The sequence below is a fragment of the Acanthopagrus latus genome, chromosome 8 (assembly GCF_904848185.1).
Source record: "Acanthopagrus latus isolate v.2019 chromosome 8, fAcaLat1.1, whole genome shotgun sequence".
Lineage (NCBI taxonomy): Eukaryota > Metazoa > Chordata > Actinopteri > Spariformes > Sparidae > Acanthopagrus > Acanthopagrus latus.
Window position 1 is genome coordinate 11,543,075 of NC_051046.1, and position 27,907 is coordinate 11,570,981.

Consider the following 27,907-nt stretch of genomic DNA (forward strand, 5'->3'; position numbering starts at 1 on the left):
AAGGTGAAACAGACTGCTCTATTTTTAACGCAAAGATTAATCGGGGATTGAGGTTTTAGGCGCCACTACTGAAACGCAACACAAATAGTCTTCAGTGGGTTTAAATAACCGTCTTATCTCAAGTTCCCAAAAGGTCATGCTGCAGTGAACTTCCCGTCTGGGCTAAATTAAAATGTATTAACATTTTATTTAACTGTATAAGATCTATGAGATTCATGGATAATTGCAGTCATTGCAGGTAAAAGGCTTAAAGAAACACACCAAAGGTTGTACAAATCCCCTTTACTTGTGAAAAGAAAATCAGTCCATATAATCCCAGAATATTGTCAGTGCAGTCCAATTAAGTCCAGTTTGTGTTGTGTTGTGATGTCCTTGTTTCCACTGGAATGTTTCATTCTTTTAAGTCAGTCACCCGAAACTGCAGGAAAAGAGGGACAGGACAGAGCAAAGTTGACAACTACAAATCTACTTGACTGAAAAATAGCAACAAGCAGACTTGAACAAGTTTTGAGTTTACCTTCATACATAAATCCCAACCCAGAGTAGTAAGAATAGCACGCCAAAGCCCATGAACAGTGAAGCCACGAGGGAGATCAGCAGCTCTTTGTAGACGTCCCTCGTGTATTTTGTTGATGTCACCTCATAGCTGATGAAAAGTTAAGGGTCATATTTAAAAAAAACTGTTGTATTCTGTCATGATATTTACATAAAATCATTGTTATGGCACTAAATGGTTTAATACCCAAAAGCATATGTTGTGTATTGTTATGCAAAAGTTAAGTGTCAATCTCTATTCCAATGGAATATACAATACAATACAATGTACTTGAGTGAGTTCTTGACATGTTTAAGGAGACAAATAACTAAAACCAGTAGTAAGACTGGTTAGCTGTGCTCTGAGAACTTGTGTCACTGGCAGAAAAGTAAAAACCTGCGCCATTATTACTTCTGGCACAGGTTTGGCAAGAAGTAATGTAAAGTTAACTTCATTTGAAGTGTGCTTACAACATGCAAAGGCAATAATATGATCCATAACAAAATATTTACGTTAAAGGATGAGTTCACCCAAAAATGAAAATATAGTCACTATCTACTCACGCCCATGCGGACAGGAAGTTGGGTCAAGTTTCATAGTCCAGGAAAAAATGTCTTGAGCTTCACAGCAAAACAGAGTTGCAGGATTCTCCTAATCAATAGATGTAGATGGTGACTTCTTTTAAAATGTAAAATACATCTGAAAAAAAAAACAAAACCAAACCCTAATGTCTAAACTGATTAAAAAAGACAATTAGACCCTTGCCACTAGCTCTTGGGTCCACTTTAGACTGGATGCAAGCTAATGCTTTTGACTTAGCAGCTGAGCTTTTGGGCTTATAACACAGTATGAAGAAGGACTTTTCAAATCAGTTTGGGATCTTGGATCTTCCAGTGACATGGATTAAACCGCACAAACTGTGTGGAGTTGTTTCAAGTTTTGGGGGGTCATTTTTTACATTTTATAACAAGTCTCCATCTTCTTCAGTTGTTTAAGAGAAAGCAATGCTGTTTTGTTGTAAAATTCCAGAAATGTTCTGTAGAAACCAACATTTCACCTGACTTCCCATTGCCGTTAGAGTCAGAAGATAATGGCTGCATTTTCATTTTGTTGTGTACATGTCCTTTACTGACTGCAGGTTGATGCTCTGCAATAGCCAAATGGCCTCTGGTGTGACCCCTTCTTTCATGTTCCCACATACACAAAGTAATGCAGAAAAAGCAGTGAAAGGATACACGAAGAACCAGGCAGTGAAGAACATGCCGATGGCCAGCAGGACGACAGTGAGGTGGGGGAACACAGCCGGGTTCACCGGGCTGGTGTATCTGGTCATAGCCTCGAGTTCCTGCAGCCGCAGCACAGAGACAGAGCGGATACAAGCAGGTTAAACAAGCTAAACATAACCCTACACCAACGTCAGCCGCCTATTTTGATTGGTGTTGAAAACTAGCAAGAATCTTGTTCTTAGTAATCGTATTTTTCTTCAAGAGAACAGCGAAAACCGAGTAGTTGACACATGAAGCTAACGTTTACGTACACTGCTAGTCTGCATATCTAGCTAGCTACAACACAAAAGCATAATTTCCCACAGGAAGCGCTTTGTTTTCTGATGAAATTACGAATAAGATGTACAGATAAACAGCATATAATTGTATACTAGAGCAGGGGTTATACAAACGACATAAATGTAAGCAATTCTACCATTTTATGATGAAGCGGGACTCCTGCTTCTATGGTCCAAGATGAAAAGGCCACGTACTGACTATCTCTTCCTGGTTTCCTCGTGACGTAGAGTTGACGTTGCGACCGGACATTTTATTCCCTCAGTAAGGCCTCTCAGGATTTGACTACCCACAGACTACGCACAAATCTCGTCTCTTTCCACTGGATTTGGCACTTTTCTTACTCATAGCTATAAACTACACTACTATGTCTCTAAACTCTCTAATTAATCGTTTTACAACTTGTTTTGCAGGAGTGAGAAATCCGCTACCCGTGAGGATAAACTCAGGGCGGTAATTTTCATAGCTATCTTAAGGACAGTTCATAAATGTGTGGCTGCCACCTATTGGACAGAATGGACGTTTTAGCCTCGGCCTATAAAGCAGTTGTACAATCAGACACAACAGTAAAATTCAATCACAAATTTATTTACCACATGCATTCATAGTATTACAGCTTTTTTGAGGAAACACTTTGAAAATGTAATGATAAAATGGGCTAAAAGGATAAAGTAGTGATATTAAAACCCTTAAAGAGTTTCAGTGTTATGTCATTTTTCCTCTTAACAAATTGTGCTTTAGGCTGATCAGAAATGTATGTGTTTTTTGTGTGTGTTTTCAATCCTTATCAATCATGTCTGGGCTCCATTAGCTAAAAAAAAAAGTTAATATATTACTGATAAAACAACAACCAACAATTTCAACTATAAAAAAACAAAAAAATAAAGGACCAAACACATCGGATAAAAAGGAGCATTGGTAGTAACAAAATGAAGCTATACAGTTACATGCAATGCAGTTCCACCAGAGCATGAAAACAGTCTGGTGCACTGGATAGAGTAAAGGCAGTTTATATATACAGTGCAAAAAGTGCTACAGTGGTTTCATTATGCTAGCTGGTGCATTATAAATAAGCTAAAGTAGTCCACTATACTCACTGAAGTCATACACTTATACGGAAAGTATTGTACAGTGTCTTCATATCATGAAAAATTCCATACATTTTTGTCTGATGGCTGTTTTTCCTATTTAATATTGATTTTACATTTGAGATACACTATTGTGTTTTATTCTTTCTGGACACAGACACATATGGAATATGGATTTAGAAACACATTTCAACAGAAGCAAGATGGTGAGAGAAACATGATAATGCCTTTTAAAACAGGAAAGGATAATAGGAAACGTTATACAGTTCAGTTATATTAAAAAGTGTTATCACTGCATATCTTTAATTGTATAGGCACAGGAAAAGTAATTAAAAACATCCAGAGAAATACATGAAAGACTCCAGTGTATAATATCCATTTTTTTTGTCTCTAGAATTAAGAAATACAACTCCTTCTCAGGTTCATGATCAACCATTAAATGGAATGTCCAAGCTGAATCAGCATTTAAATTGCATCCAAGCTGAGATGTATCATTTTGGAGAAATGATTGGGGATGCACCCGACATGATATGTGCTGCTTTTTGCTTCACCAGCATTCTGTCCAGTTAGCAAAATACAGTGTAAGCTATTCCAGTGTTTCTTGAAATATTGTCAGTGTGGGCACCACTATCAGATGCAAAGAGCCGTCAGTGTTTCGACATGTTTGTTTCCAGTGATTTGTTTACTTATCCAGTCTTATTGCATGCCATCCAGCAAATCTGCTGAAAGAAGCATGACTCTTAAAATGTAAGGTGACAATAAGTTCCTGCAAAATTGAAAATGTAGTCATTATCTTCTCACTCCCACCCGATGTAGTCCACAACACATTTTGTGAGTTTCACAGCAAAACAGTATTCCACTAATAATTTATGTAAATGAGGACTTGTTTTAGAACTTAGAAAAAAACATAAAAACAAAAACACATTGGATCCATACAGCTTGTCCACAATAGTCCAACTCCCCAGAAGCCCCGAGATCCAAAATTTGCAGGCACTCCTTCTGCAGTGGTTGGGAGAGCAGGAAAATTAATCGAGAGTGTAAATAATGTCTTTTCAAGACTTGGATTACAAATTGTGCGAAGCCATTTTATGTTATTGTCAGTTATTTTTTCTTTACATTCAACACAAGTCACCATGTACTTCAGCTATTTAGGGATATGCTGTAATGCTGTCATACTGTAAAGCTCTGAAAATGTTTTGTGGACTTGGAAACTTGGAGACTACAATTGAGCCAAGAATCCTGCAGCGTATTCATCTGCTCTGTACAGTGTTTAGTCAGATGCTGCATGAGGAGACAGACAGCAGACAGCGTAGTCGACTGCAGCGGCCTCAAACACAATGCTCCACTGTAGAGACCCAGGACTTGCCAGTGTGCACTACTGAGGTATATTTCCAGTGCGAGCTGCAACCATTCACTGAGGCCTTCAGCAGCAGAAGCCAATGATCTTCTCTCCAGTGTATAAAACTACTGAGAAGTGGTTTTGCTTTCAGTTGATACTGGTTTCAGTGTACATACAGATTCATTGTATTAAAAAACAAAACAAAAACAAAACGAGTGTAATGTCATCTACAGTATCTCAGCCTGGGCTTGAATTCTGCTACAAAGTAATTATGGCTTATAATAAGTATGGGTGACATAGAGATCAGTAATAAAGCAAGCTATAAACGTATGGATGTTACTTACACAGATCGCAGTGACACAACTCACTTGTCAATTACAGTGATCTAAAACATTTTCAGTGATAGACAAAAAAAAATGGACTTAAACAGTGTTTCAAATTCCAGTGATCACAGCAACAAGGGATGTCTTAATGCATATACATATGGAGGAGAATACAGAAGGGGGCAGTGGAATATAGTTTGTTCTGTATGAATATCTTTAAAAATAATGTACAATAATGAGACAAACCCGATCCCATCACAACAGCGTACAAATGGAACCACGAAGGAAAAAAAAGCGGCGTATGGTGAAGGCACTGGAGTGCACCGTCTCCCATCTCACACGCAGCTGCTTTGAATGAGAAAGTGGTAGTCAGAGTACGATGAGGTTTCTCCTTCAGTGGCACAGCTCACTTCACTCTGTCGATGACAAGCATGCGGAGATTTAAAAAAAAAATCATGAATGTATTGACTTGATTCAAACTAAGTGCACAACAACACACACAGAGGAATCAAGTCTACTGCATGTGAAAGCCACTCATGTTCTTTAGAGGCCAGGTTTACTCACAGAGAGGGAGACACGGAAGTGAAAGGTGATGTCCTGGAAAGACAACACAGGCACTGACCACAGGTGATGAGTCCCCTTAGAGAAAAGCACGAAGAATATAATGAGGCGGTGATGACTATTAATGCTAATTTCACATACAGGAATTTCATAAAAGAAGACAATGTGTTTCCATTATGTGACAGATCATGATTAAGTATATCATTATATACCTTTGTTGATGTACTCTGTTCACCATAAAACTCAGTCTCTGTGTGGTTGGGGCATAAACGTCCCTTGGTGGCTCCACACTGTCGTACCCACACGCTGTTCGTGGACCTGCAATCAATCAAGTATGCTTTATGTCTCTGTAGCCCTCAGACTCACATTATGTAGATAAATATAGTCAAGATAAACATGTGGACATTTTAATTTTTACTTGTACGTGTAATGCTTTGATTTATTGATCAGTGTTTTTCCTTTCTTGAAAGTCAACAGGAAGTAACAATGTAATTTGGAACTTGTAGAGAACACAGAGATGGACTTATTGATGATTTTGTTTTCAAAAGCACTACCCTTGAAACAGCAATTCCATTCAACCCGAGTTAGAATGTTTCATCGATCATCTGCGGGATGTTTTTCTTCATAGCTGCTGAACTGCATGCTTATCTGTGAACAATACTGACATTTTGGAATGTTCAGCTGGCCTGTGCAGCGCTGACTTCCAGGGTCTTTGTTAATGTTTGCTGTGGCTTTCAAATAATTAGTCATAACTTTTAAATTGTTGGCTAAATACATTTTTTATGTCTTATTTTTAATGTTATTTTGGATTGCCCTTTTCTGAATGGTGCTATATGGATAAACGTTTAAGCTACCTTAGGAAGTGCCAAATTTCATGCATCTTTACAGAAAAACTGAATTAGTAGGACTTTATGGTCCCCTAAAATAAAGTGTTACCATGTTGGCATGTGTGCAGTTATTACCATAGTGCAATGTTTGTATACTCACGTCATGTGCAAAGTGATTTGTGACATGGAGGAATTTCTCTTTCCGTGGAGTGATACTGTGTAACTAGGGTTGACGGAGAAAAAAAAAAACGTATACAGAGACAATATGAAAGTGTGCAGACAAGTAGCTTGAATAAATGAGTGGAGAAATGTGTAAAATTCTGACATTTCTATACATAGAGTGGTGTGTCACTGAAAAGTTTGTCTTTTAAAATCATGTGAATCATATGCTGTGGCCCTCACAGTGGCCAGATCTCAAAACGACTGGACATTTTAAAACTCCATCAGAACATCAGATCTGTCTTTTGGAGAGATGGTGTTCATCCCTCCAGTAGAGTTCATGGGGAATTTATTCTCCCTGCTTCGGTGGACCATCACCTTATGAGAACACTTCATGTTTTCCTTTAATGCCTTCATCCATCAGTACAACAGTGCGAGTCGTCAGTGTATACCTGCAGCTCTCGGGTGTTGCGCAACTCTGTGCTGTGATCTCCTGGTTTGTCTCTACGATATGTAGACTCGTCAGAGAGGGAGCTGACCTTCCTCCTGCAAGAGCGGGAAAAGCTGCACTGTGAGCACCATAGCATTCCACTGTACTGTATGTAGATAAGATTTGTTTGCGGTTGTTACACAAATGCTTTTCCTGTGTTTGCATACTTCATATAATGTTTGCGAAGAAAGTGCTGAGTCAGGGCAGGTGTCTGTGGATTTACCCTTTGTGTGTAGGCTGCGCTGTCTGCGTGACACCGTCTGCTGACCCCCGGGCAGACGGTTGGCGGTTCCCACTCCATCCGGGTCTGTAGGCGCTGGCCTTTTAGACTTGGCAAAGTACAAAGGTGCTGAGGTGTGACTCAGACGGTTTCTTCCGCGGCTGTCCTTGTCAATTATTCTGGACTTGGCCTTCTTAATAATAGTGCTCGATGTGGGAACCAGGCTGCCTAAATCTAGAGAAGGAAGATGATGAAGCTACACAGAAGACACATGTTTAAATCAGGCATCTTGTATTTGTTCCAGTTACCTGCTGTGGATTGGTTGTTACTCAGTGTCAACACTGTAGCTGATTGGTTGTTTATGGTGGTGGTAGAACAGCAAGCTGAAATATTTGTGAGAGACAAGGGTCAGAACTTTTCTAAAATATACTTAGATTCACTACTATCATTAAACGACCTACATAGTCAGTCAGTCACATCAGTCAGTCACTTAGTCTGGCTCTCCACTCACCTGGTGCAGGTGTGGTGGACGGTGGAGTGAATGCACTCTTGCGCGAGGATCCCAGCGCAGCTCTGGACCTGCACCAATCAGATGGCAGTACAGGAGGTCACCAGCATGCTTAAGTCAAAGTTATGATACCTTTAGAACTCAATAAATTTTAAATATGTGACTCATAGTCTCCTTTCAGCGAGGACAAAAGAAACACCCAACTAAGCAATCAAAGATAAGACTGAAAGAGTAGCTCAGAAAAAGAAGCAATAAGAGAGGAAAGGCGCTGACAGCGTACCACGGGCAGACAGGTGGACAGAAAGTTACAGTGGCAGTGAAGATGGGCATCCAAGAGATGTAGAGAACACAGGAAGGAATGTGGCTACAGAAGGCAGGGACAGAGTATATAGAAAGACATTAATGAAGAGTGGAAAATGATTTATTTCACTTTAATGTGTTTGTATCCTGCAAAAGTGCGTACCCGTCTTTCTCTGTGATGTCTCCTCTGTGGTGAAGGGTCAGCACATAAAGGACGGACATAGAAATGACGCTGTCATGGGGAATAAAGAAATACATATTATCACCATGTTACTTACTACTACTACTACTGTTTACACCCCACTCCCTGCACGAACCCATTTGGTTCAGTCTAACCTGAAGGCCATGACAACGACCAGGGCGAGGATGGTTCCCTGCATGAACCTCTGGCTGATGCAGCCTGGATCTGGGACCGGACTCTGCCATAAACACAAAACGACAAACACTCATAAAAAGTTGCAAATACCGCTGTTCACTTATAACACAGTTTAAGATTAAATCCTTTAGTCATTATCACCACAGACCTTGCTCCCGGGTTTGACTGGCTTCTTCTTGAGGGGGCCACTTCCTGTTCTGCTGAAGTAACTCCCTGATTGGCTGCATGGACATAAGAGAGAAAAGTATTTTATGAATTCTTTGGAGAAACACACAGTGCTCTTGGAGGCATCTTTTTTTTAAAATGTAAAAGTGTTTTGGGTTTTTTCTTTTTCCTGCAGCTCTGTCTCCATTATATATATATATATATATATATAGGTTACATAGGTAATATATGAATTACCTGTGTAGGCTTGTAAACAATATTGAATCAGTTAATAATGTTATAATATTTTCTAATAATACCAAGTAAATTATCTTATTCACATACAAGATTCATACAAGTGCTTTCTCACCTGACTGTGCCTCCACTCACGGTGCTCTTCATGCTGTCAAGACGACGCAGCTTGGCCAGTTTGCGGCTCCAGCGCTCCAGCTCGTCTATACGAGTCTCCAGGTTGTCCGTCAGCTTACACAGCTCCTTCACCGCTCCCACGTTCTCCATGAAGATACGTTCCTTTAGAAGTAGAGGGGAAGGCTCTTAGTGTATGGAAGTATGATGTGTGTGCCTGCTGTGCGTTTTTGCGCGTTCATTACCTTGTTGACAACCAACAGGTTGGGGATAGTTTCTCCGTTGGCGCACACCACGTCGCCCCCCTCCTTCACCGCTTCAGGCAAGATCTGCTGAACCTCTTGAGCGATCACTCCTGCAGGAAGACAGTGTTGTAGTGATGAGGAGCAAAGCAATAACAGATCCAGGAAACACTTGCACGACAATGCACAAACAGCGAGAGACAGGTAAAATTTTAAGACACTAAGGTGATAAGATGATGCACGGTGTACAAAGACATGAGATGACTTGGGCAAACATTTGGTTATCCATGAAGTCGTTACCGGTCTCTGCAGTGGTCTCTATGCCCACGGTGGCAGCAAACTCAGGCTTGTACTGATAATGGACCAGCCTCATCTGAGAGATCCGTTTCAAATTGTCTGTGGTGTCGACCTACACACAGACAGAGTGACAATGACGCCCATGTAGATGGTATGAAAACATGATGCTCATGTTGCAGATGAGAGTGCTTCGGTCAAGTACAATGAAAAGTCAAAAGTCAGAGTCAAACTGTAGAGTCAGCATGGACATTTGGATGACATGATTCATGGTGACGAGCACATGAAGCACACACTGACACACGCTGACAGTTTGGAACCAGACACACACACACACAAACACACAACCATATATATACACAATGAGTGTCATCCTGACCTCCTGGACATTTTCTTTTGCCCTGATGTCAGACGGGTGTACCAGGGAGCCCATGACCTTCACGTTGCCGTGGACAACGAGGGCCTCGTCCGGACGGTCGGTGTTTATGCCGACCCTCCCGTGGTGGTAGACTGAGTCTGGCAGCTGACCTCGCTGCCACAGCACCTCGTTGTCACTTTCAAACTGGCCTGGGTTGGATGCCTGTAACAGAGAGACAAAGGTGCACAGACAATGTTCAGATGTTTCTGAAAGATTGGCTAAAAGAATGACTGCAATCATTTTAAAGGAATAGTTCAGCATTGTGGAAAATATTTACTTTCTTGTTGAGTGTTTAAATCAGAAGATTGATGCCACTTTCCCCTTTGCCCACTGCCCCTGAAATGCTGCGTCAGTAGTCCCATCTTTAATTATGTGACATCATCAAGTCACACAGTTGCATAATTAATGTCTATCTGATAGATTAACTCATGAGAATTAATTTAGCTCAAACCATTTCTATTAGTAACCAAAAATAAAATCATGAACCTGAAAGCATAACATGTCTCCTTTAATGCTAAGCTAAACATCTGCTGGTTACAGCTACACACTTACCATATAGGCATGAGGCAAGAATGCAAACTTTTCCCAGAATGTGGAACTATTCCTTCTGCACAATTTTAAAAACTTTAATTAGAACTTATAACTCAGTCATAGTCTAATGACTATGTAAACAAAGTCATTTACTAAATGATGTCCTCCTGTAAGCACATGGGTTAGAAACAAGTACATGATTATGCTGCTTTCAGATAGGTCTAATGCTTATTAAGCTTAGGTAGTTAAATATACATTGTAATTACATAGTTTACATGTCTGGAGTAAGTACAATACCATCACTGTCCACTGAAAGCCATGTTTCTCCAAACTTGAGGGTTTTTAATGCTTTAGATCAACTGTGGTTCAAAAGTCATTTATGGGTTTAGCAAAACGTCTTAATTCTCTAGTTAAACAAGTCATTTAAAAAAAAAAAAGAATTATGTGAAAATTGCATTACCACAAAGCTGAAAATGTTTTTTATTAGCTCATGAAAGGTTGAAATTTGGAGGACACGTGGGTTTCACAGGACGGTGACGACACGCTTTGTTTCTCAATTTGAACTCTCCAAAAACTGCGTACAGTGGAGTGTACAGTATATGTGATCACAGCCACGCAGAATGGAAAGACAGACAATGGAGAGGATGTTGAGTTCTACACTGAGATGTTAAAGTGCAGAGAGGTACTGTGTAGTAGAGCAAGAGAAAGGTGCCACATTAACAAGGGATATGATTGTTGTAGGAGGCAGACAGACATGGCCAGACGTTACCCTGACGATGATCCTCTCAGACGCCTGAGCAGCCACAGTGTAGCTCTGACTGTGGGACTGAGCGTGCAGCGCCACCACCAGCATGAAATACCTGCCAGGATGCAAACATCAGGTGCAGATGTGAGTACTATAGCTTGGACTGGCTCGTAGGGATTTACATGTTTTTTCATGTTATGTCTTTTCACCTCTGGTCAGGGTTCGGTTTGCCTTTCTTCCTCATGTTATTTGCTGTGGTCTCGCTGAAGTGGAGCCGCCCCACCGTGACCTTTGTGACCTGCTCTGAGGGCAGGGTGACCCTGGCAGGGACACAATCAGAAATATATGATGCAAAAAATCCTCCTTCTATGGATTTATACTGTTTCTGCTTCAGTTAAAGGACTGAGTCACAACGTTTCAGTTTTTCCCTCTGGTTCACACTGGTCAGTAAAGATTCCTTCCTAATGCACTTTCAGTCTAAATGATGCGAGACAAAATCACAGTCCTCACTCAAAAGAAAATTCCTCTTTTGTGCCCAACAAAAATTGCCTGCCCAATATTGTTGAAATAGCTTGCAGAATAACTGGCATGCAGCAGCTTTCCTTGGCAGATATTTAAAACAGACAAATTCTGCAGAAGGCAATGTCGATGTTGGCCAACTCTGAACATCCACTCCTGGAGGAATTTGTCTTTCTCTCTGGAGATACAGGCTTTTCGGGGCAAAGCGCAATAGGTTTAAATTCTCCTCTGTTCCAAGTGTAATAAGAGCACTTAATTTGCGATAAAACCTTGACTACACTGCTCAGCAGCACTTTAATATTGTTTCCATTGATTATTTAATGAACAGATACATTTTGTCTTTGGTTGGTTGTATGCTGTTTGTGATGTCCCATGATCCCTTGTACAGTATCTGGTCTCTGTACTGTGTTTTGTATAAAATCGACACCACAAAATGAGGAGTGTGGATATTGTCCCCCATCACTTTCACTGATAATGCTGTAGGCTTTAAATGACTGGTATGAACAGGAGGAATAATTACAGCAAGCAAAAACAGCTTTAATGTGTATGTCGGCAACTGACTTTTGCTTTAAAGGGAGACATTACTGGCAAAACATGTTTTTTCATGCACTGGTCAGTTTTGAGATTTTGGGATACTCTGCTGCCATAACACAAAAAAGCCCAAAATACACATTATTTTAGTTCAGATTTCTTTCCTGGACATTAAAGCAAACTGACACATATTGATTTTATAGCCTAATTTGCATATTTAAACATAAAATTTCAATACAAACAAGAATTGTATGAAGGTAAATAATCAATTGGGGAAGTTTCACAGTGATCTATCTATTGTAACACTTTAATTCTATTCACAATTTGTATCTAAAAATGTGTGAAATTTTACAATACATATCTTTCATTTTTCACACCCAGAAATATCAACCTCAGTGGCAGCTTAACAGTTTTATTCTTTTCCATATCCTGAATGTTTTTACTGAGGGCTTTGTTCACATATCATTTATATCCTGATACAGGAAACATTTATTTATTCCCAAAATCATGGCAAAAAAATCTTAAAATGTGTATTGTTAGCAACTCATGACAGTGTTTTCTGATTTATGGAGTTACAAAGAGAGAAATCCAAAATTTCCATGCTCAAAACTTAAGTCTCTAACATGTCAACAAAATGAAACAAGAGTTTTGAATCTGGCTTTTTCCAGTGTTTAGATTTCTGTTCTGGTGCTAATTTGTTCATATTCTGTTCGATGATGATTCACTTGCATAGTGAATCATCATCATCATGTAAGACAAAACCCATTTTTTTTCCTAATGTAAGTTATCAACTGGGGGAGTTTCATGGTGATGTCACCTGTAGTGATAAGGATGGAAAATTATGAACTTTTGCTTTCAAGTCTCACACTCACAGTACTGGCTTAAAGGGTCTCTTGCTGCGGTCAGACTGTGACTGCTCCACGCTGATAGACTGATTCATGGCCTCCACCTAGCAACAAGGAGAGAAATAAAACACACTCAATACACTGGAGAGCTAACAGTTATATGTCATGGCCCATACTGTGCCCTTACTCACCTTTACTCCATTAAGTTTGAGATAGAAGCAGTCGATGGGCTGCAGGCCTTCGCTCGTCTTGATGTACTTGGGATCTCCCAGCATGCCGATGTACACCGTGACCTGAAAGTGGTTCTTCTTTTGGCAAACGAAAGCGTCATCAGCCAAGGAGAAGTTGAAGCCCTTGTCAGCGTCAACCCGGTAGGTTGGCATTGGACTGAAGACAGGGAAAGAGATTGTGACATGTGAGTGACGTGAACAGGAGGCTCATGTCTGTTGCAAGAAGAGTGGAAAGAGAGTTTTCCACATTTATCACCAGGGGGAGACTCTTGACCCTGTAACAGGGGGTTCCACATGTTTTTGGGTTATAAAGTGGTCATAGAAGAATGTGGACTGAATAAGTGAATCTGACAACAATTTTAGAACTTATGGAATTCAGTTTTTATGCAAATGCAGAGCCCCTTGCACAGGCCCCAGGGCCTCGGTCCTGGCGTCATGTACAACCCTGAGGTAAGATCTACTGAAAGACTTAAACAGGACTAATTTTCAAACCTGCTCCTTATGTCTACATTTTTGGTCTGTAAAACACTAATTGTCTCTAAATGTTTTCAAAAATGGTCCAATAGATCACCTCGGCCGGCAGCTGCAACACGGAATGCAATGGTTGCAACGTAATCCTTGAACCGTCAAAGTAAGGCCACTAAAAGTATTTGTTTTGGCCACTGGCAGGCTAACGTTGTTATTGTTAGTGTCTGAAAAACATTAGGGAAAGGATCTGTACTGTTGTTCAAGATAAAACCCTTTTTGTATAACCAGAAACAAACATGATATCACTTTCTCCAAAGCCACCAGACTCCATTTACATAAACAGTGATCCTATTATCATAAAACAAACTTCATTCAAATTTATTTGAAACTCTAAACCAAAGCCATTCGGTAAGTTTTGTTTCATTTACACACCAAAATATGTAAACATCTCCCCAGGGTAAAAAATGCTGGAACTCCCCTTTAATAGATCTAATTCAATTCAAATGAGAACCCTTTGTTCCAAGTGTGCTGAAAGCTGTGATGTTCAACCAGGTGGTTTTGATAACATATCTGAAAGGTCTTGTGAGTTCATTTTAACCCTCCTCCCTATCGATGCTTCTTTCTATTTTGGCATTGCAAAAGCAAAAGTAGGTGTACTCACTAATTTCTCCCTTTACCCCTCCTCACGTTGTCTTTCTAAGCCGAAACCCTGCACACGTTCACTCCCCCGCACAGCTCACCTCTGAGGAATTTGTGGACCTCTGAAACCCTGCTAGTCCTTTGCCACTCCCGCTGTATTCTTATTATTTATTCATCCAATTATAAGATCTTTCACTGACTCGGCAGAGTGCTTTCAGATCTTTTTCTTCCCCAAAATAAAGACCTCAAGATGTGCACATGTGCCAAAAAGAAATTCCACCCACAGCTCTTTGCAGTTGGCGTCATACAGTGGTGTCCACTTGTTCTGCTGGTGAGGTTGCCACTTGATGCACTGATAGTTTGGGTCCAGGTAGGCATTGTCCGCATCCTGCATTAAACCTGTGGCAAAAAGATCGAAACAAGATAAATTAAAGCAAGATAGAAGAAGGCTGAGAATGTCTGCAACTGTTCTGTAAAAGTCTTTATCTGTGTTAGGGTTAAGAGCAGCTGAGCGTGAGGTAGAGGAGGCGAGAAAGAGGAGAAAGATGCCTGCCTACCTGGTTCTTGTTTGATGATACCTGTGAGGATTTGGGAATTGAGGGTGCTGTTGGGTGAGTCGGAGTGCTTCCTCTTCTTGGCCTGGTGAACGGGGATGCCGCTGTGTGAGGATATGGAAACAAATCTGTTCACGTTACTAATCCTTCCCATCATTCCCTACGTTCCACATAAACTGGACAGCACAACCCTCCTCTGACTCACTCCTGTCCTTGAGGATGCTGCAGCAGCTGATGGAGCATCTGCGTCTGCTGCATGTCTCCACTTCCGCTTGTGGCCGGACCAATAGGATACTGTGATATCATGGGCTCAGGCTTCAGGTACATGTCCCGATGCATGCTGGGATAGTGCCCGTGTGGCGGGAGGGGTGGCGTCGGAGTCATGTGACACATGTTCTCTGGTGTCATGGTCCTGATCATGTGAGGATCTGAAAGACACAACGAGGAGCATAAAGTTTACATGTGGGTTGGAGAATGTAACATGCTCTGTTTTAGCTCTGTTTTTGGTCTCCACCGGCTCCTGAGTGAAAAGTATTTGACTCTTCAGCTGATAAATGCTATACCATGGTCAGTCCCTAGTTGTAAATGCTGTTGTTGGAGTGCTGAGCAGGTAGTTCTCATGACTGCATAAGATGAATAAACAAACTGACCTTCAACAAGTCAACACAATTTCTTCTGGTTTAATTTCGTTTATCTTTGGAGGACCCCGCCACCTTTCTAGTTTGTGTTCTGGGGATATCATTTTCCTCTGAGAATAGCTTGTTTATTCAATTATGGGAAGAGTTTGCATCGTTACCTCACTAGTAATCTAGATATCAAAATTTGAACGTCTTCCCCAAAACTACCTAGTGCCCCTTTGATAAAAACAGCTGCCTGCTGTGGCAGAATATGAGGCTATGGGAGCAGTTAGAGTTAACTGAAAACGTAAAGTAGCGCGAACAGCTAAACAATGACTGTTTACATAATTATACATTGAAAATATATGTATCAAAAATCACAAAGAATACAGCTTTTTTTCCTGTCCTCATTTCACACTGCAGCTCATTCAGTTTCTCTCCAACCTTGGCTTAAGGTACTTTCCATTGTTTCAAACTGGAGAACTGGAGGGATGCCCATCAGATAACACTACTCCACACCTTCTTACTAATAGGTGAGACCAACACAGGTGTGTGAACGGCAAGAGGTGCAAAATGACTTTGAGGTCTGCTGGTGTTTTATTTTAAACAAATCAAACATAAGCAGGTGGAAACACTTGAAATCAAAGCTTAAAGAGCTTCCAAACATTTAATTTTGTCATCCAAAATCAATTCATGTTTATCCGTCGATTAATAAATGACAGACACATATTGATTGGTGTGCACATGAACTGGATTTTCCATTTGTCTTCATGCTCAGAAACAATAAAGCGATGAGTAACAGATATCGACTTAAGCAGAGAGGTGGCTGCGACCCACATACACCTTGGACACTTCACTGGCTTCCTTTGACTCAGTTTACCGATAGAAAAGGCACCATTTCTGTTTGGTGTCAAGGAAGAGAAGATGTGGTACTTACCATTCACCTGCTGAGGAGAGTACGGCTCTGAGCTGGAGTCTGGGGGGGACTCAGGTAGTGTCCTAAAATCAGATGGTGGTAGATGTTACGCTCACAAAAAACAGCAACATATGACCTTTAAAGTATTAAAATACCCCAATTCTTAAAGTACTACCATGCTTGAAGTTGGCATGCCCTTCCCAGTATATTCTTATTTTCTGAACTGTCATTATATTAAAAGGAGAAACTGGGATCAGAGTCAGCGCTCTTTACACAAGATTGTGTGCGTCAGGATGTAATTTGACTCTCTCTCTCTCTGTCTGTTATCAGCCTCCCTCCCCCTCTTGAGGAGCTGGTGCTTTATTTGTACAAATGAAGCTTAATCAAGTATTGATTGCATGAATGACCTGTAGTAGGGTGTGTGTCTGGTTTTCGTTGCATGCTTTAAGACAACATACAGTGTCATCTGCTGCAACTTTTGCCTGCGTTCATGTTAAAAATGTTAACATTTCTTGAACATTCCTGAGTACCAGCTCATGCTATAATTCCTCTATCCATCTCCCCCCTGAGGTGCTGTGCTCACCCCGGAGCGTAGTGGCCCCTGTGCTCAGGCTTGATGTGAGCCTGCTGTTGCTGCTGCTGCTGCTGCTGCTGGTGTTGCTGCTGCTGACCCAGGCAGGAGTAGCTGTGTCGGAGGCCCAGGGATGGACCTGGGGGGTAGGCGTTCTGACAGTTAGGGGGCCCAGGTAGAGGGGCTCCTTGGCGCAGTGGAATAGGGGGACTCACACCACACACCAACCCCCCAGCGGAGGATACTCCTGCCTGGGGAGATGAGTAATTTGGGGCGCTGTGGACCTCTGAGAAACAGCTGGGTGAAAGAGGAAGAAAAAAAAGGGGGATTAGCCTTATCAGAAAAAACAAATTCCTTTGTAACAACATGATCTGATTCGGTTGGTGCGTGTTGTTTTGACGTCGCCGGGTCGGTTTGGAGTCCCTACTGACATGTCAGTGCTATCGTCCTCCTTGCTGATGTACTCTTCCAGGATACTGGTGTCGATGTTGGCTGGCTCCAGAGAGCTGGTAATATCATGACCTGTGGTGAAGGGAGGGTTGGGAACACAGAGGGGAGATGGAGAGCATCTGGGAATTAGCAATGGGGATCTTTCAGCAACTCTACACACACACACACACGCACACACACACACACACACACACACACACACACACACACACACACACACACACACACACACACACACACACACACACACACACACACACACATATACACACACTGCCATGACAGCCTAAGCTTATGTTGTAACACTTTCTCAGGAGAGTTATCTAATGACATATTAAGGTCTCTTTTATTATTCATAGCTTTTTCCGTCTATTCCAAAGAACTTTATTAGAGACTGTATCAGCAAATTGCACAATATTTGGCAAACATGCAATCAAGACCATGTGAAAAGAAGCTCTGATTTGCTTTTCTGTGGATTTAAAGATTAATATTAGAAGAGTGACCAACAGTCTAAATATGTGTTAGTAGTCAACATTACAGATCACATACTGATGATTCAGCCGCTCACTGCTTACACATTTAGACTGGAAAATACCTACAGTCAGTGGCGGCTATTGTGTATGTCAGCTGCCTTTTCCCCATTTTAAATCAGAGTCAATGTAAACTGACAGCTACATCATGAAAATTACTAACCAGCGGTGCTGATTGGACGGTTTATATATCGACATCATAATAAATGCTGTGCGACATTCATTTGAAAAGCCAGGATAAATGCAAATGCAAATGTAACCACATGTGTACTAAACAGTCGACAACAGGAAAGAAACTCATCAGACTCCCACATAAAATCAACTTAATCAACCTCTTGATTATTTGCACCTTCTTGTAAATACTGTAAATGATAGAAAGAAAGTGTTTATATCTTGTGGATGACTTTTTAAATTTTTTATCAATTAGTATAGTTATCTCAGTGCTTTTTCTAATATATATATATATATATATATATATATATATATATATATATACATATACATCATATATATATATGTTCGCGAGCCACATGTTAACGTTGGGCTGTTATTTTTGACTGACGTATTCTGCATTGTGAAAGTGAGCAGTAAAACTTTAAAAGAGATTTAATTTGTAAAAAAACAGCTATATTTCAATTACAAAAGTCTTTCTTCATTTTAGCAGCCAGCTACTGTATGTTTAAAAAACTAATTAAAAGCCCCTACCTAACTATTAACAATGTGTACAGAGAGAATTGTGAAAAGTGAAGTATTTTGAGCAAGTTACGGAAGAAAAAGCCAAGTATACTGTAGAGTTGGCACTTAAAGCAAAATGACGTGCAGTTTGTAAAGCGGATATACGTAACACTATATTGTGCAAGCACAGAGATAATGGTTTCACGATGCCTCACTCAGCAAGCAGATGTCCTGCATTCATGGCTGACCTTCATCAAATAGGTTTGCTTCCTCTGATTGTGTGAGGCATGAATTGAAATGGGTTAGGGTTAGGGTTAATTTTATATAATGCTATAGCATAAGTAATTTTATTATTCCCTAAAGCTTGCCTTTCTTCACCTCAGGGTCACTTTCCTCCTTTGATAGCCAAAGCCTTGCAAATCCCAAACACATGACCCCACTTAATCTTTAAAACACCAACATGTAGACCAAGCACCTTCTTATGCATATATTTAGAAAAGTTACATCACTTTATATATAGAGTACACAAGTAACTTGCTCAAATGTTAAATGAACCAAAGCGATTTATTTTCATTAACGCTGTCACTATTTATCCCAAAGTGTGACAGAAGAGAGGGGGAGCAGGATGGGGAGGGGGTGAGGCAGAGCAGAAGGACCTGGTATACAGTGGGTGGGCAGACAACCACAGAAACACACACACACACACACACACACACACACACACACTCTTTCTCCGATAGATTAAGCAGCTACTCAGTTGGGAATGTGAGGAATTTTTGTGTTAGCATTGGAAAAAAAATCTCTGTTTTTGTGCTTGCACTAACGCTTCCCCCTTCACAAGGAACCCGACAGAAATGTCACTAATTAGCATCACTGTCACAGTTTCTCTTCAATGTTTCAACACATTACTTTGTCCCATCCAAATGCAGATGCGTCGTCGATGCATCATCCATATGCATCGTCATCTTAAAACCGTGAAGTCAAGAACACCCCACACAACATAAAACATCCTCACGTGTCCATGTTTCTTGAGAAAACTAGCATGTTTACACTGACTGGCTCTGTTCGCTGGATAGAAACAGATGGTTGATGTCTTTTAATACGTGCCAGTGCACGGGGAGAGAAGCAGGATGGTTCCCCGTAAAATAAGATCCAGATGTGAACCCCACCCAAAGAGGCAGTAAATTTAAGCTGGCAGGTCTGATAACGAAAAATAGAGAGAGGGGAGGGTGGATGGATGGAGGGTGAAGAGAGCGGGGGCAAGAAAGCCAGAGCACAAGTTTGATGTCCAAGGATGGAATGGAAATAGAAATGGAAAAAAAACCTACATGGAGAAGTGAGGAGAGAGAATGATACGGGGCTGTAATCAAGACATATTTGTGTAAGAAGTTAAAGGCTGAGCACAGCTGAGTTCAAGTTGAGAGTGGCGAAAACTCAAGACCTGCATCAACGTCAAGTCCGCTCCCAAGACCCGGTTGTTTCCATTCAATATTTCTTTAGATAAAGCTCTTAAATACCCTTTAACTGGGGACTGTACATCAAATAAAAGTTCTAAATAGAGTGTAAAATGTGTGTCTTAAGATTGTTGGCAAATAAATACACTGACTTGAGTACTACAACGAGTAATACTGACAACGAGTAATACTCGTTGATGGATTATTGAGCATTATTATTATTATGTAACACACTCAGTTTTAGCTTGGTTTTTGGTCTCCACCAGCTCCTGAGAGTAATAACGCCAGCTGGTTGCTAACTGTCTGTCTGCTATTGTTTAAGTGCTGAATGAGGAAAGAAAAAAAGCTGTGCACTGCGGCTGAGAACGACACTGCGCACTGCGTGGTTAGAGTGCACCAAAACAGCAAAGTTTACGCCACAGTCGTGCAGACAACTGAACAAGGGGCTGAAACTCACAAAGCACCAACTCGCAATTTCTCCTACTTCATACTACTCCACTACATTTATTTGATGACTTATTTGATGAGTTTGTAATTTCAGATTATTTAGTGTTTGACAGTGGTAGTGATAGTGGTGACTATACAGACGCTACATCAGAGACAGTGTAGCAGATTTTTTTCACCAGTTTCGGAAAATTGTTCAATGAGCTTTATCAATCAGAGTGACCCCCTGCGAACTGTCATTTTATACATTGTCACAACAAAGATATTGTCAATAGCCCCTTTAATTAGTTAGCACTTAGTAAACATAAATGTTTCAGGTGGAAATGATCTAACTACATTTGTAATGGAGCAACATCAATAAAAAAATGTAATGGTTACACTTTCTGAGAACTGAAAACTTACCCCAAGTACAACAATGTGAAGAGCATGCTGCTGGACGTACTGAATGTCAGACTTAACCGTGGAAGTAGGAATTCAACCATAATGAGATACTCTACATAGCCGAGGCATTAATATTGTTGCCAGACTGGACCAGAGACTCGAGTATTACAACGCCTAACAAGCCACACTGCTTGTGTTACATTTGCTCTATGTCTCTCATAACTTTGCAGCTGATGAACGTGTTCACTAAGAGGAAATGCAGCATGATTGTTGCCTCTTTTCTGGAACTTTCACCAACTTTGTAAAACTTTGTGCCGATCAAATAGGAAAAAAATGGAGTAACTGTAAAATCACTTTAAAGTTTAAATTGCCGTGAACTGGATGTGAAAGTTTCTCTGCCCTCTGTGTGGTTCTCTGTACAGCTGTGTCTAACAAGGAACAGTGAAATGATTGTCAGGCCAACTTCGATACAGACTGGCCTTTTGAGAGATTAGCGGCTGAGAGAGGAGTGTGGTGTGTGTGTGTGTGTGTGTGTGTGTGTGTGTGTGTGTGTGTGTGTGTGTGTGTGTGTGTGTGTGTGTAAGCATACGCGTGCATGTATGTGTGTGATTGTTTGTTTGTGTGTGTGTGTGTGTGTGTGTGTGTGTGTGTGTGTGTGTGTGTGTGTTGTGCCACCATTTCAATGCCTGGGTTGTCAGCAGAGTAATCATCTAAAATGAACACAAACAGGGGACCGAGTGTGTGAGTGCCAATTACACATGGTTTGACTTATATCAGTCAATCAAATGCACAGCTTTTCCTTTCCTTTACACTTTCTTTTCAAACTAATAGCATGTAATGTAATTATCTTCTTTTTGGAGTAGTATAAACTATTATTAGGGCCACTGAGAGGCAAGAAAACATGTCTGACAGAACATAAAAGCCCTTAAAACTCTGATTTTTCACAGATTTCTGCCTCTAAATGAAATTTGTCGGAACACACAACTCGGTGTTAATCATTAAACGCTCAGAGAGGAGGAACAAAGTCCGTCTGATTATCAAACACTTAGACTTCACTAAACACGACTGTACACCCAAGACATATACACACATTGTACAGACTGTGAATACACTCTCTAAGAAATGCAACAACAGTTTACATGCTGAGTGGATGATAAAAAACAAACATTAACATTTCAGTTTAATCAAAGCATCAACACATACCATTCTATATTTGGAAGCACTTTTGGAGATCAGTTCCAAATAAGCCTGATCAAAATGATGTTCTCCGTTTCAAAAATCAATTAAAAGACCAGACGGATCTCAGTAATGTCAACATAATCAATGCACACAAGCAAACAATCTCTTAGCTGTTCTACAAGATGCTGCACAGGGTTTTTGCGCCCACAGCAAACAATCTGACACACTTATACACACGGACACAAACAGTAAAAGAAAGGAACTGTGTCAGATCTACTCTAGACGGGTAGCCTGAGAGTTACAGATCTTGGGTTACTGGTGAAAGAGTGAAGAGCATCGCTACGACACAGACATTGATCAAGAGGTGAATACTAATAGAAAGCCCCTCAGCAGGTAAGGACTGATAAATCACATCTAAAGAGAAGCGGAGCGGACAGAGCGGCAGAGTACCTGCGCGTAGCCAAAGCATGTTGACGTCCTTGAGATGAAAGCACCTGAAACAGAAGATGAGAAGAACAATTCCCCTCTATTTTTCACATGTTTCCCTACTCGGGGCTGAAAGTCTTTACTTCTGCAGACCTGGGAGATGCAGATCAGAGTACGAGGTGTGTGTGTGTGTGTGTGTGTGTGTGTGTGTGTGTGTGTGTGTGTGTGTGTGTGTGTGTGTGTGCGTGTGCATTTTTCTGTGAGTGTGTGTGTGAGAAAGGCTTCAGAGAGTGTTATAATGAGGATTATTTCCCAGTCATGAGAAAGGGCTGTACCAGGCTACCACACACAGCCCTTGTCGCACACAAGCACTGGTCGCACCGGCGGACCTGGCTCAGGAGATTACAGGAGTGACAGGGCCGGGATCGGGACACGGAGAGAGGTCGGGGGGGGGGGGGAACCCCGAGACACTCCGAATGAGAGGTTGAATTTGAGTGCTAGACGCTTACAGACGGGGAAAGAGAGACGATGAGAGGAGACAAGGAAGATACTGAGGAGGAAAAACACGAAGGTACAGGTATCCTACACAAATAAGAATCAAGCAACATGAAAACGAAGAGAGGAGAAAAACAGTGTTTTAAACCAGAGGATTTCAGACAAAGCTATTCTGATGAACACCTGCAGTAATTATGGCTCTAATGGGGTAAAATAGATCTGTGACATTGACTTATATAATATTAGGATGCAGCCAAATACTTAACTTTTTTATACAGAACATCTCTCTTTTAGGTGTTACATACACACACGAACACAAACAAGTAAATCAATCTCATGAAGTCCAGTTCAAGCCCACATAAACACTCCCTGGCCGAGGATTACTCAGTTGGCAGTCATTATTGATGTGAATGAGCCAACAATGAAAAATAAAACCTACTCTGTAAGCGATGTAAGCCTCGCTGCCCAAAAACAATACATTCCTCTCACCGCAGTTCACCGCTAAACCTATAAATCAGAGGAACCATCCAAACTTGCTTCACACGGGTTTTCCAAGATGGACGACAGCCTTCGCTTTCATGATTCAGAACCGCTGTGGGAGTACAGCGGGATTTGATGGGAATTTTGATATAGTTACCCGAGCAGTGAGGCAAAATGACATATCACAAGGCAAAATCACAATAAGAACAAATTCATCACCAGACTTAGATGGTTAAGGTGAATATGTCTTATATCTGGCAGACACAGTTTGATAACAACCATCAGGTCAATACTTTGTCAAACACTCTCAACTTCAATCGTTATAGCAGAAAGTTTGACTTGTCAAAGCAGGAAAAGCACATACGTGATTAACAACGTTAACTACGGCCATTGTTAATGATATAAATTGCCATGATAAGGGTCTATTCCCCTTAGCACAAATGAGGGTTCAGTCGGGAGAGTCATAAAGCTCATGCCAAGTTCACAAAAGCTTTGAACAAATATACATCCCAAACTGCAATACCCCAAATGTACATAACCAACAGAAAAATCATAAATCATACTTTTTGACTATTTAGTTTTCCCCCCTTTCTTTCTGTGTGATCTATATGTCCTTGTGCACAAAGAAGGTCTTGAAAGTTGAAAAGGTCAAAGTCAGCACCAATGGGATCTCCCCTTTCTCACAGAAAACACTGTTCTTGAAACACCTCATCAGTAGTCTCGCCTTCAATTCTATATGACTTCATGATATCAAACTTCATCAAACTTCATGTCGCACATAGAAGTGAAGCTAACGGGAAGCTGAAAACACAAACAAGCCAGCTGGAGACACGGTGAGCGATGCTAGCTCAGGCATGTGTGAGCTAACCAATCACAGGAGACTGGGTATTCAGGAGGCCTTAAAGCCGTGCATCTACCACGTCCATTTTGGGTTCTTGGTTGGACAAAACTAGATGTTTGAAGCTGTCACTTAAGGAAATTAGGATGGACATTTTTTACTCTTTTCAGATATTTAAAAGAGTAAACAATTAACCGAAGGAAATGGCTGGCAGTTGAATTGAAAATGAAACTAATTCTTAGTTGCAAGCCTTATTTTGTACGTCTGTATTCAGCTCAAAGTGCTGCTGCGTAAAGCCTTACAAAGCTGCTGTAGACTCTTATTCAAGTTTATATGCAGCCGTCTGCTGGATCCTCGTTCATGGCAGTGGCAGAAACTATTTCTCTGCATGACCATTTCCCTTATCTCCAAAGCACTGCACGCTAACATCTCAATCTCAGTGTGTTTTGTCTCAGGACATCCTGAAAGTCTAACACAGAATCAGTGGATTACCGTTCGATCAAGTGTTGGGTTGACTCAGGATGGGGCACTACTAGGAGTCACACAACGGCAATAAATGTGCGAACGCGGCTCTGAGAGTGGCTGTTTGTTGTCTAAGTGAGTCAGAGAGGCGGAGAAGGTCAAGTTTTGAGGGGGTTGGAGGTTTAGCTGGGTTTCTCTCAACAGGCCGGTCCCTCTCCCCCCGAGTCTGTGGTATCTCACCTCCTCACCCCGTCTGCTCACTGTCACTCTAATGGAGTCAGAGAGAGCGGGAGCCAAATGCTCCAGGAGAAACACCAGTCTCACCTCATTGTGTTTTAACAGCCACTGAGGCTATGCCAGGAATGCACACTGTGCATTAGTGTGAATGTATACATATTTCACTAATCCGATTAAAACACAGTTTATCAGTGCTGGGATCCATTAAAGGGCTCAGCGTGAGTGTCTTTCTCTTTCAGGTAGGATAAAGAGAAAGATGATTTATTGCATGATGAATAAAATCAAAAGCTTGTTGATGATGCTTTTTGTCATCACTTTAAATTCAAGATTGATGCGTGAAGGCCTGAATCCACGATCTGAGAGAGAAACAATGATATCACTACAGCAATTTACGAAAAAGTCAAAAAAGAGAAATAAGCATCTAAGGCGGCACCTACTCTATACTTCTCATGGACAGGTTGACATTTTAGTCCAAGCAGAAGTGGCTGAAATAAAGCCAAAGAGAGAACATCTCTCGAACTCCCAAAGCAAGAATGTAAACACACTAAATTCCTGTCAGAATGGAGAGGAACCTCTGACAGTCATGGATGGTTGTGTATATTCGAGTCAACACTCTGTGTATACTACAATCAAGTGTTAAGTCTCTCTGCAGACAACTTGTTATACATAAAACCTCAGAATGTGTTGTTATGTGCACTACTTGACTTCTCCTGGAACATTTGACAAGAAGGTTCTTCGAGGAAAAACTATTAGAGAGACTCGGATCTGTGGCAAAGTGTAAATCACAAAGTGTGGACCAAATGTGACTGCCTTGTTGGCCATACATTTAATTTACCACAGGAACATGGTGGATTCTTAAACTGTGACTGATTAATTACGATAAAGTCAAGGGAGACTATTAAAATATTTAGTAAATCAAGGAAGCAGCATGAGAGAAGACACCAAACTTTGTATATGTGAGGAAAAAAGTTTTAAAGATTTAAAATCTCAGTATATAAGGCATATTTATCAGGCTGTTAAATTGCCACTTTTCTGAACTGAGTTTGGTTCTATACGCGTGTGCGTGCCGTCGGATGATCATCAATAACACCGGTTTACAATCACATCGCTCATGCCTGTCTCTAACGCACACATTGTGCCACAGTGTCCTTGCAAAACACACCATTTATCTTGACTTGAATTCCTACACCCATCTAACCCTCAACCCCACCCTCCTCCACCTCGTTTCTTTTCTTTCTTTTTTTTTCCTCCTAAGGATTCCCCGTTTAACTTGATCTGTTCCCCATCAGCAGCACTTTTGCGCCCCGCACCCGTTAACCCTCCTGTCTTCATGAATTTTGAAGTTTTTTTTAAAAAGAGGAACTGCCGAGAAGAAAAACAGACTGAGGTGTTTGGGGGGGAAAAAATCACCTATATGATCAACTGCGTATATTATTGTTGTTAACCACCTGTCATAATGCGCATGATAATTGTTTAAACCAGACTGTACATTCAATACAAGGTAAAACTAGAACTGACAAAAGATAGAAACGAATTTCGTTTTGACTTATTCAGTGAAACTGTTATTTATAAGTCAGAACTGGTCGTTAATTTGACAAAAAAACAAAGAAACAAACAAAAAACCCAACACGTTTTCTATTCTGCTGTCAATCATCTTTACATTCGTTTGTAATAATAAACTCTATTAATAAATACAGTCGTAACATAAGATAATGAAGGATTCTTACCTTCAAAAAATCTCTGTAACGCTTCTGTTTCATCTACCACGTCCATCCTAGCGGGTCCCACATAAAAAATCCATTAAAGTCTCCCCTCTTCCGAACGAAATCAATTCGGAGCGGGGAAACTTTCACATGAACATCACGGAATCCAGATGAACTTCTTCTTAATTTCAGTTCATCCAAAGCTTCACGAGGAAAACTTGTTCCCCCCCCGTTCAACAACTTGGCACTGGATTGACGTCCCGCAGCCAAACGCCTCCGATGACGCCGCGGCAAAGGCTATAACTTTTCAAACTTTTAATTAAGGTGCCGATAAACTCCGTACGGAACCAACACGTAACTTCTCCTCAGGCGCATTTTCACCTCAGCCGAAACGAGCTTCATGATAAGCGTTTCCTCACTTTCGCAGCAAATACCATCATCGTGCGCAAAAGAAAAAGCTCGCTATAGATGGGAAAAGATGGGAAAGTCTCTGTGCGTAAAAGTTGGCTAAACTTGACTCCCAGGTCGCTTCTGTTGGCTCTCTTCCTCCTTCGCCTCTCCCTCTCTGACAGGATGTGTGCAGCAGCTCAGAGTCGGAGGAGAGGAGCTGAGGCAGGTGAGGGATGTGCGCCAGGCTGCTGCAAATGTTCCCGCAACACAGAAGACGTCCCGCAAAGACGCGTGTCTGTTCTCAAGTGGTGGTGTGCAGTCACTTTATCTTTCATTTCATTCATTAACAGTAGCCTTTACTTCACGAAGGGGCTGCTGCGACAAATGGAGGATGAAACGTTCCTGCTTTTCATCGTCATCTGTGTTAATAAATCAAATGTATTTGTGTTATGAACCATTGGATGGACAACTTGTAGACATGGTTTTTGACTCTGGCAAGTTGTGAAGGGCCCTTTTTCAAACACATTTTTGACATGAATTGAAAAGATAAATAAATCTGTACTCTACTCACACACTGTATCAGGCCAGCGATGGAATATAACTGATTACATTTACTCAAGTACTGTACATGTGTACTTCCATTTGTCTGCCAATTAATATTACATTTATAACTTTAGTAACTAGTTACTGTACAGGCACATTGCATGCTGCAGGACGTTTTGACTTCATTTATTTCAATATCAATCACATTTAAAAAAAACCAAAAAAAAAACCAACAACAACACTGATACAGAAAAATTAAAATATGAGAAAAAAAGTAACTCTGTTCACTGTACGCATACGTG

At 40.9% G+C, this 27,907-nt stretch overlaps 2 protein-coding genes across 9 annotated transcripts; both read right to left on the minus strand.

Moving 5' to 3' along the window:
* Positions 1-265: 265 nt before the first annotated feature.
* On the minus strand, positions 266-2,377 carry tmem258 (transmembrane protein 258). The gene is made up of 4 exons (XM_037105915.1): positions 2,237-2,377; positions 1,771-1,880; positions 518-646; positions 266-418 (listed from the first exon to the last, which is right to left on the minus strand). The coding sequence occupies exons 1-3, from the start codon at positions 2,237-2,239 to the stop codon at positions 520-522; spliced, it is 240 nt and encodes a 79-aa protein (XP_036961810.1). The 5' UTR covers positions 2,240-2,377; the 3' UTR covers positions 266-418; positions 518-519.
* Positions 2,378-2,517: 140 nt separating this feature from the next.
* On the minus strand, positions 2,518-27,368 carry myrf (myelin regulatory factor). 8 transcript variants are annotated; one of them, XM_037105901.1, is made up of 27 exons: positions 26,697-27,366; positions 17,350-17,440; positions 16,931-17,215; positions 16,369-16,430; positions 15,020-15,242; positions 14,839-14,918; positions 14,545-14,659; positions 13,115-13,310; positions 12,951-13,027; positions 11,238-11,348; positions 11,038-11,143; positions 9,714-9,914; positions 9,341-9,449; positions 9,044-9,153; positions 8,803-8,963; positions 8,437-8,509; positions 8,249-8,331; positions 8,076-8,144; positions 7,893-7,976; positions 7,616-7,683; positions 7,413-7,487; positions 7,108-7,338; positions 6,847-6,940; positions 6,396-6,458; positions 5,621-5,726; positions 5,412-5,486; positions 2,518-5,263 (listed from the first exon to the last, which is right to left on the minus strand). In XM_037105901.1, exons 1-27 carry the CDS (start codon positions 26,740-26,742, stop codon positions 5,183-5,185), a joined length of 3,075 nt encoding a protein of 1,024 aa, XP_036961796.1. In that variant the 5' UTR covers positions 26,743-27,366; the 3' UTR covers positions 2,518-5,182. The 8 variants fall into 8 exon arrangements, 7 of the variants coding, with proteins under 7 accessions (XP_036961796.1, XP_036961794.1, XP_036961793.1 ...); XM_037105899.1 differs by having other exon boundaries at positions 14,818-14,918; XM_037105898.1 differs by having other exon boundaries at positions 14,839-14,942.
* Positions 27,369-27,907: the final 539 nt, after the last annotated feature.

Bases quoted from the DNA above. Each gene is read 5' to 3' on its own strand.
- tmem258 (XM_037105915.1), bottom strand. The intron at 647-1,770 runs GTATCCTTTCAC...ACTTTTCATCAG, and splicing joins TTCACTGCCTGGTTCTTCGT to CTATGAGGTGACATCAACAA.
- myrf (XM_037105896.1), bottom strand. From the start codon at position 26,742: ATGGACGTGGTAGATGAAACAGAAGCGTTACAGAGATTTTTTGAAG. The intron at 15,243-16,368 runs GTAAGTACCACA...TGTGTCTTTCAG, and splicing joins CTCTCCTCAGCAGGTGAATG to ATCCTCACATGATCAGGACC. The intron at 5,487-5,620 runs GTATATAATGAT...CTTTTCTCTAAG, and splicing joins AACAGAGTACATCAACAAAG to GGGACTCATCACCTGTGGTC.